Here is a 19,506-nt window from a genome sequence, read left to right as displayed (position 1 = left end):
GAGAACATTTTGTATGTATGAAATAAGCCTTGTTGGTAATGATACAGCTGGCAAGAACAAAGGATGTCTTTCCCTTCTTACAGGGCACCTTCTGAACCTCCTGCAATTAAATGGCCTACTCTTGTTCCTCTTCTGTTCACATCCGTCTTTGACTGCTCAGACAGAACAAACCCCTGCTCTTTTCACACTGGCAAGGAGCTGTGCTGTTCTTGCAGCAGCAGCCTTGTCAAGAAAGTGACTAAAATAATAGTTATACAGAAAGTAGTTTGGGTGCAAAGTTGTACAATAGCTGTGCAAAGATGACCTAAACTGTGCCTCCCCAGCAGCAGCTGCCCCCTGCAAATGGTCAGATTTTATGAGCAGTTCCACAGGTTTTCACTGCTGAGATCTCTTTTCACAAACGCGTTTATATCACAAGGAATAAAAAGTTGGCAGGGCCCTTGGTTTCATTTAATCTAAAAAGTCTGATTTAAAATGTTTTCCTTCTAATAAAAGTGTTTCATAAACTCCAGCTGCTTGATTTCTCTTTACATACTGCCTGTGGCAATGGCAAGAACTACTGAAGATTTACAAGGCTGGTGCCATGCTATATATTGCTCTGTGGCATACTAGTTGTCAACTCCAAGGTCACAGCTTTATTAAAGGATCAAGATTTACAATAAGGTTGCCAAGAACATGAATGGCTGCACACACACCTTCCTGTAGTTTACCTCCCTGAGGTCACCTGTGCAATTTCTCCCCCTGCCAAAAGCTATCAATCGATAAATACTGTGGTCTCCAAAACAAAGTTCAAATGGACCGCTAATGGTCCTTTAGTGATAATCTTTGCTTTTCTTTAACTTCTGCCTTCAAAAGACGTTACCCTCTTTATCTGCAGTTCTTAAACTTCACAGCAGCCTTATTTAGTGATTAAAAACTGCTCTCCTTTTACAGATTGAGAAGTGGAGGCATAAGGACATGCTTTGCTGAAAGCATACAGGAAGATGTGGGAGCTTATTTCTTCCAGTCTCTCATGTGCTAAGGCTGAAGGTCATGCTGCCTCTCTCCAGCGATTATCACAGGGTGGTTGAGCAGCATCTGAACTGAGGCTTTTGTAATTCTTCCTTTTAGCATACTGCCAACAGTATGGAGAGGGCAGGAAGGAGGACCCAGGGGACCACAGGCTGGTTAGCCTCGCCTCCATCCCTGGAAAGGTGATGGAACAGCTCATCCTGGAGGGCATCTCTAGGCATATGGAGGAAAAGGTTATTAGGAGTGGTCAGCATGGGTTCATCAAGGGGAAATCACGCTTGCCCAATCTGATAGCCATCTATGATGGCACGACTGGCTGGGTAGACAAGAAAGCAGTGGATGTTGGCTACCTTGACTTCAGCAAGGCTTTGGACACTGTCTCCAGTAACATCCTCATAGGGAAGCTTACAAAGTGCAGGTTAGACAAGAGGACAGTGAGGTGGATTGAGAACTGGCTAAATGATGGCGCTCAGAGGGTTGTGATAAGCAGCACAGTTGGAGGCCTGTAGCTCACAGTGTTGCCCAGGAGTCAGTATGGGGTCCAGACTTGTTCCAAGATCTTCATCAATGACCTGGATGACTGCACAGCAAGGTTGCTGGTGCTGAGGAGCCTGGAACCCTCTCCTCCTGGGCCGGAGGCCAACGCCGGACGCCCCGGGCCGGGTTCCCGACCCCAGGAGCCCGGCCTTGGCCTTGGCCTTGGCCTTGGCAGGCAGCCGTCGGCCGCCACAGCAGGCCCTGAGCCCTACCCGCCCCAGGCTCCTACGGAAGAGGAGGCACCAGGCCCCGCAAACCTCCGGAGAGGCGGAGCGGGGAAACCTCCTGGGCAGGGCGGAGCGGAGGCCGCCTTTCTGTGTCGTAGCAGTCCCGCCGGGCCGGGAGGCGATCGCCATGGAAACGCAGGCCCCGGTCCCGCCCCTGCCTTCCCCCAGGAGAGCGACGGCGACGGCAGCAGGGGGGTGGGTGCCGCCGGGAGCCCGGCCGGAGCTGCGGCTGGGCCGCTGCTGGCTGCGTTTCCCAGGCGCTGGCAGGTAGAGCTCGGGGCGGGAGCGCTTCCCGGCCCGGGGAAGGAAGGAGGGAGGAGGGAAGGAGGGAGGAGAGGGGCGGGACGTGCGGTGCTCAGGCCGGGCCCGCTCCCCCGCTGCCTTCGCCGCAGTCCCGGCCTCCCACCTGTGCCAGGTGCCCACCCGCCATCTTCTGCCGGCTCCCCGGCGCCCTCAGCCCCTCGCCGTGTCCCGCGGCGGGCCCGCGGGAGTTGAGCGGGGCTCAGCTCGTCAGGGCGGAGCTTGCTTCTCGTCCTCGATCCTCACGGAGAGGCCCTGACGTGTTGCCATGGCCGAAGGAGCGGCGGCGGCGTGCTTCAGCGAGGATGATTTTTACTGCCCGGTTTGCCAGGAGGTGTTCAAAACGCCCGTGAGGACCGCCAACTGCCAGCACGTGTGGGTATTTCAGCCCCCCGCGCCCCCAGCCCCCTGACCTCGCCTCCGCCGCCTCCCTGCCTTTGACTTCTCTGCCCGCCCCCCCCCCACCTTCCATGGCTCACAGACCCTCGGCCTGCAGCCGGCCGCAGCGGGACCCGCGGAGCCCGGTACCAGCCCCCGCCCCGGGGACTTAGCGGGGAGCTGGCTGTGGGGCTGGATGCAAGCTGCTGCCCGCAGCCTTCCCTCGCCTCTTTCTTTTGTAGGACCGGTCTGTTAGGAAAGCCACCTCTTGGAGCCAGCCCCCCCGGTCGGCTGATCGGTGGAGGCCGAGTTTCACAGGCGGTGAAAACATCCTGCACGTCTAACCCAAGTCTGCTCTTCGCTCTGTAGTTTCCTGTCGGGACCGTCGTTTAGCTCTGTGTTTTTGGTTTTGTTTTTTTTTTCCAGCGCAGCTGCTCTGCGTTTGTCAGAGGAACATTGGTTCTACTTTGTAGGAAAAGCAAAGTAGCTTTGGCACTTGGCACATGAGGGAAGTGAGCGAGGAGAAGTGCAAAAGCTGCTGAGCTTTGGGAAGGCAAAGCTAAGTGAAGCTTTGCAGTATTTTTGGCTCTGCTTAAGGACAATAAACAGGAATTACTCTGATAAGCTTTTCCCCTATCACGTGCCTGCTGCAGCATTTAATATCTCATTAATGATCAATCCAGTGTACAGCTCAGCAATACTGCTCAGTAAATAGCAAGATTTTTACCTAAACTGCCTTGCCAAATTCCCCTAATTTCCATATTCCTCTTTGAAAGCAGCATGTTTTCATTTTGCTGATATTTGTTTGTATTTAATAGACTATTAGCCTGATTATATGGTGTTTGGTTTGGGTTTGGTTTTTTTTTCTAATAATTACCCATCTCTCTTCCAGGACAAAGCATCCAACTCTCTTCACTTTGCTAACCTGTGTTTGTGGTAACTTTTTAATTTAGGTTTTGCAGGAAGTGCTTCTTGACAGCTATCAGAGAAAGTGGAACACATTGTCCTCTCTGCCGGGGGAGCGTGACTAAAAAAGAAAGAACATATCCCAAAAGGGCTCTAGATGTTGAAAACAGTATGAAGAAAGCTTCTGGGGGCTGTAGATGCTGTGAGAAGCAGGTAGAGTAAAACTTTACCAAAAGTTCCATGCTTTTTTTTTTTTTTTTCCTTCTTTTTGACCAGACACACTTGCAGTGTGTGTGTCATCCTTGTTTTGAGGCTAAAGAGCCTATAGTGAACTTGGCTTTATATGGCACATGCATATACTAGGCCTGCAGTCTCTGCTAGATATGCCTAACAGGTGTAAACTAAAAGAGGATCTTGTATTGTCTGTAAGGACTTTTTGAGTGGAGAGCTGTCAAACTGGGAAAAATAGGCAACTGACAAAAGTTGAAGATCAATGGAAAACCTCAGAAACTTTCTCTAAGTAAATTGACGTTCTTGGAGCTAGTGTAAAGTTTAATTTTAAACCAAAAGGATCCATTTTGATTACCTCAAGTGTACAGCCAATCATATCTAATATCTTCCTGCCCCATTACTCTGTTACCATTCCCTTTTTAAAGGAGTCATTATTTTCACAACATTGGAGGAAATTTTGACCCCACTGAAACCAAGAGGAATCCTTCTTCTTTTGTTGTAATTTTGTTTAGCTGGATTTGATGCAATTTGATCTAGTCTCCATGTTTGTTTCCTTCCATTTGGGACTTAGGTCAGCCAGTGTGAAGTTGAGCACTAGTGGAAAGCCAAGCTGCTTACTTTGTTCCACATGATTCACTAGGATGAAAAGCAGGGAAAAGGAAATGGTAGCAAGCTGGTAACTGGAAGGAAGAACCAAACAAATCCCCAGAAGAATTTTAATGCAATGTAGGCACAGATGTGTGAGATGTAATCTTTTTCAATCTGTGAGCACTTTCTGACAGTGCTGTTGGACCTGAAATTCTGATCTGGGGCATGTCCAGCACAGCTGTCTTCTGATAAAGCAACAAGCAACTCACTGTCTCTGCATTTAAGGTGGACAGACAACCTTAAGGTGGTGTTCATTCACCCTTCCCTCCCCCCACCTTTTTTTGCTCCTCCCCTCTCAAAGAGAAGTTAAATAGTCTCAGAACACACCTAATCCAAAAAGGTTTTGCCCTGCACAAGGTAACTGCAAGCCAGAGAAGACTGAAGGAGCAGTGGTGCTTATCCCATCCTCATGGCTCTTCTCTGTTGTAGCTCATCAGTTATTGATCCTGGATGTGGGAGGTGTAGTACCTGTGACTTTGTTTCAGTTAAATGAAGCTTACTCACTTGTTTTCAGCCCTGAGCAAGCCCTAAGGTGCCTGGCTGTTGAGGTTTTGGGGAGTGGGAATGTTCTTCAGTCTCACAGTGTGACAGAGGCTCTCTGAAGAAAGGAAGTGAAGATTTCTGTTGGGGAGGGGAGACACAAGTTCTGGTTTCTGCTGCATATGATGTCTGTATAATTCCTGCATGCCTTGCTTTCTGTTGGCAGAATGAGCTCTTCCTTCTGTCCCTGGACTGTATCGTTTCAGTAATTTGGCCTTTCATTTACAGGTTAGATTTTCCTGGATGAGACAGCATTATAAAACCTGTAAGAAGTATCAGGATGAATATGGTGTTTCTTCTGTTATTCCAAACTTACAGATTTCCCAAGATTCAACAGGGAACAGGTAATCAGGGTGCTTTATGTATAAACAGTGCATCATCTTCTTTCCCCACCCTACTCCAGGAGAGGATTTGGTTTTTTTTCCAGGGCATGCTTTCTTTTTGCAGTAATTGCTGTTCAATTTTTTTAGTGCTTCCAAAAAGCAACAGTTTTTCCAGGTCCTTCCCTTTACTCTTTAGCAAACAGAAGGAAACCTTTCTGCTTGGTGGTTTGAAGTGTCTTCTAGGGACTCTCTTTAAGAAAGTGTGCAGTATTTGTCGCTCACTTTTCTTGCCTCAACAGCATTTGAGCAGCTCATTTTGTAACATATTTCGTAACATTTGGCCCCAGGGAAGTTCCCTTGGCTTTTTATTTCCCTCCCTCTTTTTATTCCCCCTCTCCTTTCCCAAGTCTGTTTTAGTGGGTGTCCTGTTTGAAATCATTTCTGTACAAGTTTTTGCTTTCTGATTGAATTTGTTTTGAACTGCTCTCCCATACAAGGAACTCCATTATACTTCACACCATAACGTAAAAATGACACTCTCCATTTGTTTTTCAGGCAGTAAAGCTAAAGAACTTTGTTTTTCATGCCTTCTCACTGCTCTAGTTGGTTTGGGTGGGGATTTTTGCTTATTTCTGAAGACCTTTATTCACACATAAGGCTTTATTATATATAGCCTGACCTGTATTTACTTTCTTTTGACATCTTTTTTTTTTTTTCCAATGTTTTTTTTTTTTTTCTTTTCTGGTTTTAGCAGTCTGAACTTCTCTGTGTTTGGTTTCCAACCTCCTCTGTGTTTGGTTTCCAACCCATCAAAATGCTGAACGTGGAAATTCAAGCTGTTACCACAACTCGCTGCAGCAGCGATTTTCCACCAAAGTGGTCTGGATATTGTTATATCACTATTTATTGGCTATGCCACAGTAGAAACCTGTGATGCCACAGTAGGAACCTGTGCTTAAATATTGCAGAAGTATAAAAAAAAAACCAGTACTGTGACCATATTTGGGAGTGTAAATGTTCAAGCTCTTAGGATGGTCAGCATGTCTGAGCAGCAGCTTCTGGCTTAGCTAGAGGTGCCTGTATAGTAAAGTTTACTTTCTAAAGTGTTCCTGTCTGTCATTTAGGAAATAGTTTATTTTCTGCTCAGCATAAGGAAATGTATAAAATCATAGAATTGTTTATGTTGGAAAAGACCATTAAGATCAAATCCAGCCATACTCTTAACTCTACCAAGTCTGGTGCTAAGCCATGTCCTTCAGCACCACATCTCTGCCTCTTTTAAACACCTCCAGGGATGGGGATTCAACTACCTCCATGGGCAGCCTGTTCCAGGGATTAAGAACCCTTTCAGGGAAGAAGTTTGTTCTAATAGCCACCCTAAACCTCTTCTAGTGCAACTTGAGGCTATTTCCTCTTGTCCTATCACTTGTTACTAGGGAGAAGAGACCAACACCATCTGGCTCCAAACTCCTTTCATGGTGTTGTAGAGAGTCTCCCCCTCAGCCTCCACTTCTCCAGACTAAAAACCCCCAGTTCCCTCAGCTGCTCCTCACCAGTCCTGCTCTCCAGACCCTTCACTAGCTTTGTTGCCCTTCTCTGGACACACTTCAGCACCTCAATTTCTTTCTTGTAGTGAAGGCCCCAAAACTGAAAACAGTAGTTAAGTGTGGCCTCAGCAGTGTTTGGTATAGGGGGATAATGACTTCCCTGGTCATACTAAATCTTATCTTGCTATAGTTGTGTAAACATATGATAGTGAAATGCCTGCTTGCACAGTTCTAGGTCAAAACACATGATGTGAGACAAGTAGCACTTTCCAAGTAATTCCTGATGCATTTTGAGCTGCTTGGCTGTCATCTCTCCTACCATGCTTGTTGGCTGTATTAAGTACCACCTTCCTATAAAGTGGTGTAGTATTGGCCGAGCGTCACCATGGTAACTAACTACTGAGACATACCTTGATCCAAAGGAAGAGTTGTGAGAGTCAAGATGTGTCTTTGTATGTTTTGCTTTGAAATTCATAGGCCTTAATGGATTTCCTCCCCCTCTCCTCCTCCTCCTGTTAAATGTTTAAAAATACTGCTAGTGTACTAAAATAAAACCAATTGTAACTCTTTTTTTTCCCCCCCCTTCATTTAAAGTAGCAGGAGCGATGCAATATCTGGCAGTGGAGAGATGGCCAATAATCAAATCCTTCAAGGAGAAACAAGGTAGGCTGCTAATTATTTTTATATACAATTATTATTCAAATGAATCCACACAGTCATAGTATAAGCTTTTACTAACTTAGAAAGACCCCAGATGAACACCTGCAACAAGCTGTATTAAACCCCCCACCCCTGTAGTTTCTTCTGTTTGTATCTGTACATCAGAATTTGGTTTTATTTCAGTACTTTCCTCAAGAATTTGCACTAAATGATGTTACCAGTAAGTAAGAACAGGATGCAGCTGCAGTTGGAACAGAAGACTTTCCTAAATCCCAAGTCTCAGAAGGGTGCATTTAGGTGTGCAGATGATAAATGTGCTTTCAAATTGCAGCTTGGAGTAGCACTGGAAGAGCATTTAGATCCACTGCTGTGTCAGTGAGGGTTCTTTTGTTACTTAAAAGAAAGGAAAACAATGACAAGGTAACAGATGAATGAAGCTTTCTGTAACACTGCTTCTGAAACTCTGTTCTATTCAATGTTGTGTATTTCTCTTTGCAGTGGACACCCAACCTTCAAATGCCCTCTGTGTCAGGAAGCCAATTTTACCAGACAGCGCTTGCTGGATCACTGTAACAACAGACATCTTTACCACATAGTTCCTGTAGTAAGTAGAGTCACTTATGTGTGCTACTTCCATTACAATTATGTGAACAATTCTCAATGTAGCTACTCTTTATCTACAACAATCACTGCAGGCTGAGAAAGGCAACATAGTTAATACATCACATTAAACTTGAGGAGTGACTTCCATGTGAAAGTGTTTCCTGTCCGATTTCTTGTTGGTTCTAAGGCATTTCAGATGTAGCTGTTACATTTATCTGGATGTGAACCAAGCTCAGGTTTGGAGCCTGGCACTCTTCTTCATTTAGTAAATCAGATCTGCAGAGATTGACAGAAAGAATGCCAGGCATGCTAACCCTCCACACCTGAGAGAAACACTTAAATAAAATTGGCAAGTTGCAATGTAATTCTGAATGTTGCACAACTGAGGAGAGGAACACTTAGAACTATGGTTTTATATGAACAGCTCCACTGTAGTTTGGTAGCTGTTGAGTAGTAGACCAGTTATTCCTGCAGACCATGTCTTTAATGTATCCTGTATTGCCAATAACCATTTAATTCTCTCTCTCTTTCCCTTCCAAATTCAGATCTGTCCCATTTGTGTATCTCTTCCTTGGGCAGACACTAACCAGGTTACTAGAAATCTTGTTAGCCATCTAAACCTAAGACACCGGTTTGACTACGGAGAATTCGTGGTAAGCTTTTCCTTCTTTGAAGGGGTGAGGGGGATAAATGGTAACATAGTCTATAAAGACCAATGGCAAATAAAAAACCTATACCAAACTTGTTGTGCTCTGTACATGCTGTGTTCCTGCCCTGTACAGAACTCAGAAGTAAAGCTGTCTGCTCTTAAACTTTCTGCTGTCAACATAAAGTGCTACAGGAAATAGGTGGTGTCAACAGTTAAGTCATCAGTTTGGACTAGAGCTTAAGTTTAGGGTTCTTAGTCTGAGCTATTTGTTCCTCCAGAACAGTTTATTACTGCTGCTTCTGGGGGAAATAAAATCCATGCTCCTCTGCTTTATTGACATTTTTGACCTTTTGTGGCAGAAAGGGTGAAATCATCATTCTCAGGACTCAAAAGTGCAGCTTGACTAGCTGGTATTGCTGCTACAGCTTCTCTTCCAGTACACTGAGAGAGAAGTTGCAGTGTGAAATAGAGGTGTGGCTTTAAATCATTGTTCTGGTTGCCTTCTTTCAGGCTCACTTTGAGTAAATGACCTTGGAGTAGGTGCAGAGCTGCATAAACAGGTGTAGGCAGGGGGTGAATTGTAAGTCAAGCCAGCCAATGGAGATCTGCCTGTGGGATCAGAGCTTGTGTAGTAGTTTCCACAGTTTGCCAGACTGCTTGAGCTTTGTGTGGGACCAACACAGTATCTGAGACATAGGCAACCTCACTGCTTAAAGATGGCAAAGATGCTGCATGTTGTAGTTTGTGTTGGGTGATCTGTGACAAGGGCTTGATGAGCTAGGTGACTGATACAGATGATTGAGCTCTTCAACACGGGTGCATCTTGCTTGTTTGAGGGTGTAAAGCTGATGATTGGAATTCTGATTTGGGGAAACTTCCAGAGGTGTATTGCTCTGCCATGTTAACAACTTGGAGATAGCTCTTCAAAAGTAGCAGGGTTCAACCACCCCTCTTCTGGGATGTGTTTGCTTCCTCGTTTGAAGCAGTATGTTCTCAGCAATCTGTGATGACTGTTGTCTGAGGATCAGTTTGGTGTTATTAATGGAGGATGTTATGGCTGGCTGAAGCCCTGTGACAAGAAAGGCATGACACAGTCAGCTCCCTGAGCTGGCTCTTCTGTAATGTAATTGAGCCAGGGAGAGGAGGTGGACCCTCCTGCTTAATGAGCCTTGTCCCACTCATCTGCTGCTTCTGTCTCACGTATCTCTTGGTACTTGCTTAAATAAAATACGCTGTGCAACATAAACAAGCAGCTGGCACACAGAAAGATGCAAAGCCTTCATCTTGGGTGCCAATTCCTATGTAAAGATGTGGGAAATGAATAATTAAGGTAAGGACTGTGCTGCATTTGTCCATCTTGATGTTGTTTTCATTTTGTTTAGAATCTTCAGCTCGATGAAGAAGCCCAGTACCAAAATGCAGTTCAAGAATCCTGTCATGTGAACTTCTAAAGTGTAGCCCCCCCTTCATCTTACTGATTACCTGAGAGAAAAGTTGCATGAATTCTGGTGGTGATCTGAAGTTGTCTGTTGATAGAAATGTATTCAGCGACCACTTTGCAGGCTTGCCTTTTCTCTGTTCTCCTAAGGACTGTTCACAAATGATTTTGCTGAAACTCAAACTTGACATCTTTACTGAGAGCTCTCCCTGTGGAATTAGGGACCTTTTTGGAACATCTCACTGTTGTCTTGACAGACTTAACTTTTACTACTCTGTAATGATACCATTTCTTTTATTAACCACATTTTAATTCACCAACACCAGCTTTGAAAGTATCTTTAGAAAGACATGCAGAGATGCTCTGTTGCACTGTTGAGTTCCTTCAAGTTCAGCTGTCATCTGCAAAGATACCTCTGAAATGGTGATAGGTTTCCCCCTCCCCCCCCACTCTTCCAGCCTAAGGATGAAGTTTTGTTTTGTTGTGATTTGGTTTTTACCATTACAATCACATGAATGAAAATAACAACTCCAGAGACAAACATCTTTGCTTCCTATAGATCAGCCTGCAGTGCAGGGGTCGTTTCTGTTCATTTTGCATTGAGCAAGAACAATGCTATTGCCTAGCAGTAATTACATCAATTTTCCACCCCTCCTTTAGAGCATAACTGAAATAGGATGCTTGCTTGCTAAAGTGATGGGTGAGGAGCTTTCCCTGTGCTCCCAACTACTAAGGAAGATGAGATACGTTCTGAGCAGTCCCAGATGACATGCTAAAGGGATGCTTTTTTTCCCCTTTGTGTGACACCATCTAGTTTTTCCTTTTGTTGGAGCTTTTTGAAAGCTTCTGTTCTTGCATTTGGAATCCAAGTTTCCATCTGTCCTGTTTTTCCTGGAAGGCTGGCTAACTAGAGAACTAATTGGTTTCAAACCTACTGACACTCAGAAATGATCTTGTTTTGTAAGACTCTTTATAACCTTGGACATCTCCTGCACCCAAAGGCTTGAAAAAACACCTGAGAGGAAAAGCTTGCTCTGAAATAGTTGAGAGCATATTCTAAGAGCTTCTGTTCTAGATTTCAACATGCCCAAGAAGACCATCATTAAAATCAGAGAAAACAGAGCAATAATGCAATTTGCCTTGAAATGGAAAACCTGCCTGTAAAAACCAGAAGTAAAAACTCTAAGGGTTTTATTTACTTAAATCCTAATGGAGATGAGCTGCATGGCTTCCTCATTGCACAGCAGTGGATAAAGCTTGCATTTTGGAGGTTTAAAGAGAGACTGTTCTGAATGTATGCATTTTAGGACTGATTCCTCATCAAATGTCACTCGTCTCCCGTTGTCAGATGCTGGGTCTTGCATACACGGTGGAAAACATTTCCAGTAATTTTAGACCTGCTTGATAATTTGTGTGTGGTAACATCAGTTGTGCAGCTGAAGTACAATCTACTTCTTCTGCCCTGGCTCCCATTTGCTCTCCAAAGAGAAGTTCTTCTTTCAATGCTGGGATGTTCCATAGTCCCAAACTGGTGAGGTTGAAGTGCCTCATTCTGCAGTGCAATGGGAGTCAGAACTGAGTCCTGGTTCTGCACATCAGGTGTTGGAACTAAACCACTCTACACTGTAACTTGACATTTCTATCTTTTAAGAGTGTAAGGATTTTAAGAGTGTAAGACATGCCTGAAGGCACAGCTGGCTGAAATGCAGAACAAGCTGGCTATTGCAGAAATGTCTAAGGATTTTCTCCTTTTCATAACAACTTCCCATCTTGCATTTTGTTCCTGGCTAAACACAGCATTTTAACAACAGGCCACGCTTTCGTCTTGTACTCCAGCTTCCCCCTCTGCCCCCAGGTTTTGTCTGTGTGTTCTCACTCCTGTGTCAGCTCTAGTGCTTGTGTGACCACAAACTGATGGGAGTGGTCCACTGATCCAACTGAAAGGCTTCTTTGGAGTTTGACTTTTTGCTCTCTAAAGCAAACTATGAAATGGTGCCCTTAGAAAGGAATTCCAAGGTAGCCCCATGCTGAAGTTTTAGCTTTTTCAACTGAAACCACATGCCATGGTGACTTTCTGACTGCATTACCTTTCCTGAAGGATTTAATAGCTAGATGTGAGTTTAGTTAACTCTTCCCCCCCCCCCCCACCTAGATTCAATAAAATATTTATATGATCTGGGCAATAAATGCTTACAGCCAATACAGATTCAAAACACCTCATGGACACTGGAAGTAGTTCTTTCTATTACTTGAACCTGTCTGTCTGGAGAGTTGCAAATGAAATGACATCTCTTTTAAAGCTCTGGGAAACAGATTTTTTTTCTATAGCAATAATTAGTCACCACTTGATGTGTAGTTGCTGAGCATTTTTGTCCTGTTTAAACGTTGGGAGACTTGAATACGCGTTTCAAAGCGACAGATGTGTGCGGCTGCAATGGCAACAACAAAAAGAACCCCAAGCCCTTGCAAAATGTTTATCCTCCTTATTTCCATATGTTACAATCTGTATTGGCAGGTGCTGCCTTGCTTAAGATTTTTGTTTCCCCCCCCCTGCCTTTCATACAAAACTTTTTGCATTCAGGAGGTGAGCGTTGACTGAAAAGGAAACATTCTGTTTAAAGATGCTGCTGCTGCTGGTCGTGATCTTTCTCACTGAAGCTGAGACATGCACAACAAGCTGTGTACTTGTGGTGGGTGATGCTTGTACTGGAAAGGTGCAATCACCACCAGGGGATGGCTGTTCCACTGTCTTTTCGTGTTCACGTTGCGTTGTGTTTGGTTTCAATGTTCTGTTTGAATTGTACCTTCTATTTTTCCCTCCCCCTCCTATTAAAGTATTTTATTTTCTGTTTGTCTTTGTTGCATAATAAAGAGATCAGTCTCCTGGATGCCACTTCTTCCTTTCCAGATGCTTTCTAAACTTCAGTGCATGCTCAGTTTGAATGCTTAGAGTGGTGTGTGTGTGTGTGTGTGCTGCTGGAGCCCTTGACTGGTGGCTCATGCTCCATTCATGAGCTGAAAAAAGTCACCTTATGTCATGTTTTCAGATCTTCCCATGAAGCAGGAAAGATGAGGGGTTGGCCAAAACTTCTTTGTCTTCTTTTCTCCCTTCCATGTTCATGTTTCTGTCCCATGCAACAGTAGAGAAACAGCATCCTCTTGTCAGTAAGCTGGGGCTGGTTGCACTATTGGACCAGCAGGGTGAGCTTAGTGACAGGATATTGGAGTTCATGAAAATGCTTCAGGTTGTGAGGGCACCTGCTCACTGGGGAAGGTGCTCCTCACTGTTACTTTGCATTCCTTCTCTACTCTTGTGTTTCTATGTCTCTCTTTCCATAGAATTACAGAATGGTTTGGCTTGGAAGGGGCTTTAAAAATCGTGTAGTCCAACCACCCTGCCATGGGCAGGAACATCTTTCACTAGCCCAGGTTGCTCAAAACCCCATCCACCTGGCACTGATGGCTTCAAACAGTGAGGCATCCACAGCCTCCCTGGGCAATCTGTTCCAGTACCTAACCTCCCGTTTTCCTCCGGATGTTTTTCCTTATAGCAATGGTCATGTGTTTACTCTCTGTTTCCCTTCCACTCCCCTTTTGTCCTTTAAAGTAATTACTTAATTAGCTAAGATTATATTTCTTGGCTACCAAGTACTGATTCATACTCTGGCTGTTTTGTAAGCTCCTCTGGCTGTGCCCTCAATATCTCAGGACTGATGTATGCCTTGAGGGTAAATATTTAATCATTTGTGCAAGGTTTGGCCCCTGGGTTGGGACAATCCCTATTATCAGCACAGGCTGGGGGGTCATGAGATGGAGAGCAGCCCTGCAGTAAAGGACTTGGGGGTACTGATGGACAAAAAGCTGGACATGAGCCAGCAACATGCTCTTAGAGCTCAGAAGGCAAATGGCATGCTGGGCTACAACAAAGCGTGGCCAGCTCTGGTGAGACCTCACCTGGAATACCGTGTGCAGCTCTGGAGCCCTTGACACAAGAAGGACACAGACATGTTTGAGAGAGTCCAGAGGAGGGCTACAAAAATGATCAAAGGGCTGGAGCACTTCTGCTGTGAAGACAGGCTGAGAGAGTTGGGGCTGTTCAGCCTGGAGAAGGTAAGGTTCCAGGGTGAGAGAGCAGCCTTCTAGCTCTTGAAGGAGGCTTACAAGAAAGCTTAGGAGAGACTGTTTACAAGGGCTTGTAGCAATAGGACAAGGGGCACTGGTTTGAAACTAGAGCAGGGTAGATTTAGATTTGACAGTAGGAAGAAGTTCTTTACCACGAGGGTGGTGGAACACTGGAACAAGGTTGCCCAGGGAGGTGGTGGAGGCCCCATCCCTGGAGACTTCCAGGGTCAGGCTTGATGGGGTTCTGAGCAACTTGATCTAGTTGGGGAGGTCCCTGCTTACTGCAGGGGGGCTGGACTAGAAGACCCCTAGAGGTCCCTTCCAACCCAGGGCATGATACGATTCTATGATTTCCAGAGGTGGGCTGCCACGTTCACTTCTCTGGAGGAGTTTTTATTTCTCAGAATGTTTTACAGTTGGAGAGACTTTTGAACTCTTAAGTGCTTTTTAAAGCTTTTGCTTTATTGTTTTCTTTAGGGGGAGACAAGGTCTTTGTTTGGGTTGGAGTGATTAGGATGATGTTTGCACTCAAGAACATCCCATGCAGACCGGTTCTTTAATGGCAACAGGGATTTGTTTCTCAGGAAGCCTTGCATTTAGGGTCTCTGTTTTTTGCAAGTATGGACAGAAGACAGTAGGAAGGTGGTGGCTTTTTTTTTCCCCTCTCCAAGGTGACTGCTGTGGCACTAGTGTCACGCAGGGTGTGGTTTATGTGCCACCTGAGTTTTGAGGCAGTCCAAACCGCAGCAGTTTCTTTGATGGGTTTTTCTTCTTTCCCAAGGGAAGCCACAAGAGGGCGCTGAACGTCGCGGGGTTAGCTCTGAGGTCTCCCAGGCTGCTGCTGCGCTGAGCAGCTGCGCTCCCAGGCACTGTCAGGTGTGGGATTTCGATCCAGATGGTTCATAAAGCGGGATAAATCTTAAGTATGCTTTAGGGGTTAACATATTGACTGGGGTCACTCTAATCTGCAGAAAGAATGTTTCTTGCTTCCTTTAAAACCGCAAACTTCCAAATCTGCTGCTGTGCTTTATCATCTGGCTTGTCCCAGGACTCCACTCTAGGAAGAGCCGAGTGCTCCCCAGTTCATGAGTGACCATAAAATGTGACAGGTTCATGCAAACTCCATTTGCATGAAGACCTTTCCCTCCCCAAACACATCCTTAGAGGTCGTCTGTAATTGCAAGGCGCTGTAGTGCACACGGGAGTCACAGGAGGGCATCTGAGGACTGTTGCATTCTGCGGTAAGGAGCAGTGGGGTTATCGCCGGGTTTGGACTTCCTTTCTGAAGCTGCACACATCAACGACCTGCCTAATCCAACCCACAATGAGGTCCACGAGGTACCAATACAGGTATGCTTCAATGTCCCTTTGTATTCTTAGGTGTTTTAAGTTGTTCTCTGGCAGCACACACAATAGTTTGGAGTTGCTGCAGGCTTCTGGAATGAAGACATTGCCATAGAATCAATAAGGTTGGAAAAGACCTCAAAGATCATCAAGTCCATCCTGTCACCCAAAACCTTATGACTACTAAACCATGGCACCAAGTGCCACATCCAGTCCATCACCTCCCTGGGCAGCCCATTCCAATGGCTAACAACTCTCTCTGGGAAGAACTTTCTCCTCACCTCCAGCCTAAACTTCCCCTGGCACAGCTTGAGACTGTGTCCTCTTGTTCTGGTGCTGCTTGCCTAGGAGAAGAGACCAACCCGCTCCTGGCTACAACTTCCTTTCAGGTATTGTAGACAGCAATAAGGTCTCCCCTGAGCCTCCTCTTCTCCAGGCTAAACAATCCCAGCTCCCTCAGCCTCTCCTCGAAGGGCTTGTGCTCGAGGCCTCTCCCCAGCTTTGTTCCCCTTCTCTGGACACGTTCAAGAGTCTCAATGTCCTTCTTAAATTGAGGGGCCCAGAACTGGACACAGGACTCAAGGCGTCCCAGCTAAGGCTCATGCTCCATCATCTGAGAGAACCAACTATCCCTGTGGTATGGTTTTGTAGTGGTGTGAGTCTTAGTGGCCAGCTTCAGCTGCTTTGGTAGCCACATAGCAGCCGCAGTGTGTTTTACACTGCAATCTGATTCATAGTTACCATTTCAACTACACTATCATCTAGAAAGGTTGGACCTGATGATCCTTGGGGCCCCTTCCAACCTGGCATTCTATGATAATGGTAGTAGCAGTTCACACATGAAGTGACAGTGGGTAGGAAGGGCTGGGATGTTACACACCCAAGCTTCTGCTCTTTGCTTTTTATTTTACCTGTAGCTAAGCAGTGAGAGGAAACTGAAGATGTGTTGTCATTTTCACTTTCCATATGACTCCTGCTCAGTTTGTAAACATTGGTGTTTCCTAACTTGAAACATTTGTTCAACTCAAAATATTTTGGGTTCGATTGAGGGCTTCTTATCTTGCAGGTTTGCCTGGCAGCCCTTATCCTCACTGGTGCTTTCTGTCTCCTTAGCCAAGGACACACTATTGCAGTGTTTTCCCCAGCTAAGAGATAACTGAAACTAATTTGTGCAAGACAATGCAGGAAGTCTGAGACACAGGAACAATGTGCTGAGGATAATGGAGCATTTGAATATCCTCCTACTCCTTAACATTTGCTCTATGAGCACTGCTAAGTGAGCTACGTAATGCTCTACAAGCCAGCACTGCTCAAGATTAGTGAATGAACTCATACCACTTGCAGTTGACACTGGAACTCCTCATTAGTCAGATTCACCCAAATGTCAACTAGCAACCATGAATCAGAGTTGTTCATTGAGCACTCTGTGATCTCCACATTATCAAAGCATCTGTGCTGAGATACAGGAGATCAACAAACCCATCCAAACAGGAAACTACCTACCAAAAATGCCGGATAAGGTCTGTCTGCATAGGGCTATTTTTAACTGCTTCTGTGGTTCTCGGGAGTGAGCTGGCATTGCATTTTGAAATTGAGATCCTCTGGCTTTAGAAAAGAGCATTCCTGCTCTCCTGTACTTCATTCATTTGTCCCAGTCTCTTTCTTCCCATTACTGTCTCTTTTCCAGCCAAAACAGTTCTATGACTCTGTGACTGTTGTTCACAGATCTGTCTTTATGCAGAAGAGCAGAGCAGGTGTTGCTTCCCATCTGCATTGGACAACTCCTGATGAATATTCCTAGCTCTGCAGCAAGGCAGGGGATAAGCACTGCAGTGTTGCTACTCTCTGTGCTGCAGCTGTGCCCACGGGTAGTGGTGACACTGGGCAGACAAAAGGCACGGTGCCTGCCCCAGGGAACACACAGTCTGCTCCATGGTGCTCCCCATCTGTCTGGAGTGCCAAGTGGTCACTGCAATAGACCTGCAGCAAGCTCCACAGCAGCTTCTCCTGTCTTTCCTTTCCATTGCTTCCACTAACAGTATGGGAGCATGTGGTTCTGTGGGGAAAGAAACAGAACTAACTGGCAAAAGCTCAGATTTTGCAGGTGTCCCTTATAGTTACTCAGGGATCATTGGATAACTTTGTACCCATAAAAGTTGTGGCACATGTTCAAGGGAAAGAACTGTAAGGAAGGAAGGAGCAATCAACCAGCCAAAGACCTGCTCCTTCTGTTTCTACTTTTCCTCAAACACAGACCTTGTAGGCAGGCCACAGGTGGACTGTACCCACAGATCAAAACAGCAATGGAAGTAAGATCTGTGAATCCCACAGGCCCCTGACTGTGCCAGGAAAGGGTGTGAGTTACTTTTGGCTGCTTTATGCCCTGGTAATTGTAGAATAAAAATATAATCTAAGAAGGCCATTAGAATCATAGAATTGTCAGGGTTGGAAGGGACCTCAAGGATCATCTGGTTCCAACCCCGCTGCCATGGCAGGGACACCTCACACTACAACAGGTTGCTCAGAGCCACATCCAGCCTGGCCTTAAAAACCTCCAGGCATGAGGCTTCCACCACCTCCCTGGGCAACCTGTTCCAGTGCCTCACCACTCTCTGGTGGTGCCCACCATCTCCCAGGCATCCTGGCCTGTATCAGAAGTAGTGTGGCCAGCAGGAGCAGGGAAATCATTCTGCCCCTGTACTCAGCACTGGTTAAGCCACAGCTTGTGTCCTGTATCCAGTTCTGGGCTCCTCAATTTAAGAAGGACATTGAGACACTTGATTGTATCCAGAGAAGGGCAATGAGGCTGGGGAGGGGTCTGGAGCACAGCCCTGTGAGGAGAGGCTGAGGGAGCTGGGGTTGCTTAGCCTGGAGAAGAGGAGGCTCAGGAGAGACCTTATTGCTGTCTACAACTCCCTGAAGGGTGGTTGTAGCCAGGCAGGGGTTGGTCTCTTCTTCCGGGCAAGCAGCACCAGAACAAGAGGACACAGTCTCAAGCTGCACCAGGGGAAGTTTAGGCTGGATGCAAGGAGAAAGTTCTTTGCAGAGAGAAGATTTGGCCATTGGAATGTGCTGCCCAGGGAGGTGCTGGAGTCACTGTCCCTGGAGGTGTTCAACAAAGGATTGGATGTGAAACTTGGAGCCATGGTTTAGTTGTCAGGAGGTGTTGGGTAATAGGTTGGACTTGATGACCTCTGAAGTCTTTTCCAACCTGGTTGATTCTATGATTCTATGACCGTTATTGGTGGAAGAGGGTTACAACATTCACTGTTACTTTTGTGAGAAAGCCCCAGCACTCTAAGACCAACACCATCTACAACTGCCACTTCTGAATGGATCAGCAATCAAACAAGTAGCAGGAAATAGATCAGGCATCCTCATTACTTAGGATCAGCCTGTTCTTTCTTATCAGCTCTAATACCTGAAATAGTATGGCAAATGTTATTAATCCTGATCTAATATTTACCATGCAGAATCTAAATGCCATTTCTAGTCTTTTTATGGCATCCTAATCAGGTAATTGCTCTAGGAAAGGGAAATGTTAGTCAAGTGTGATCATGCAGTTGCCAGAATTAGCTTCACTTTAAGAAGAAACTGTGGCACTTTCAGCACTCTGGCAACTCATAGGTAGAAGAGGAGGACACTGAAGTGTCACAGGTGGTGACAGCACCATGGTCAGTACATTAAAAAAGTGATCCTATATAGAATTTTTAAATAGTCCAGAAGGATCCTATTGCATCAGTCACAGACAAATGGAAATGACATGGCCTCTTCTGAAAGCAAGAGACTGAAAAGATGATGCTGACAGATTTGGGGTTTTATTTAGGTACACACATTTCTCACTTCCACATGCTGCCTATTAATACATATTCATTAATATATTGTCTTGCCAAGTCAGGTGTTCAAAAAGGGAGAAGGAGGACACAGTCTCAAGCTGCACCAGGGGAGGTTTAGGCTGGAGGTTAGGAAGAAGTTCTTCCCAGAAAGAGAGATTGGCCATTGGAATGTGCTGCCCGGGGAGGTGGTGGAGTCACCATCACTG

At 45.6% G+C, this 19,506-nt stretch overlaps 1 protein-coding gene across 2 annotated transcripts; it reads left to right on the top strand.

Annotated features, from left to right (window-relative positions):
- The first annotated feature begins 2,082 nt into the window (after window positions 1-2,082).
- RNF138 (ring finger protein 138) lies at window positions 2,083-10,426 on the top strand. Of its 2 annotated transcripts, none has more exons than XM_054179647.1 (7): window positions 2,083-2,450; window positions 3,407-3,572; window positions 5,007-5,122; window positions 7,246-7,311; window positions 7,807-7,912; window positions 8,457-8,564; window positions 9,943-10,426. In XM_054179647.1, exons 1-7 carry the CDS (start codon window positions 2,344-2,346, stop codon window positions 10,009-10,011), a joined length of 738 nt encoding a protein of 245 aa, XP_054035622.1. In that variant the 5' UTR covers window positions 2,083-2,343; the 3' UTR covers window positions 10,012-10,426. The 2 variants fall into 2 exon arrangements, with proteins under 2 accessions (XP_054035622.1, XP_054035621.1); XM_054179646.1 differs by having other exon boundaries at window positions 7,243-7,311.
- Window positions 10,427-19,506: the final 9,080 nt, after the last annotated feature.

This window comes from Dryobates pubescens, chromosome 3 (genome assembly GCF_014839835.1).
Source record: "Dryobates pubescens isolate bDryPub1 chromosome 3, bDryPub1.pri, whole genome shotgun sequence".
Taxonomy (NCBI): domain Eukaryota; kingdom Metazoa; phylum Chordata; class Aves; order Piciformes; family Picidae; genus Dryobates; species Dryobates pubescens.
This window is presented reverse-complemented; position numbering and strand designations above follow the sequence as displayed.

Excerpts from the sequence above, each read along its gene's own strand:
- RNF138 (XM_054179646.1), top strand. The coding sequence starts at position 2,344 with ATGGCCGAAGGAGCGGCGGCGGCGTGCTTCAGCGAGGATGATTTTTAC. Across the intron at positions 2,451-3,406 it reads ACCGCCAACTGCCAGCACGT|GTTTTGCAGGAAGTGCTTCT; the intron begins GTGGGTATTTCA and ends TTTTTAATTTAG. Across the intron at positions 8,565-9,942 it reads TTGACTACGGAGAATTCGTG|AATCTTCAGCTCGATGAAGA; the intron begins GTAAGCTTTTCC and ends CATTTTGTTTAG.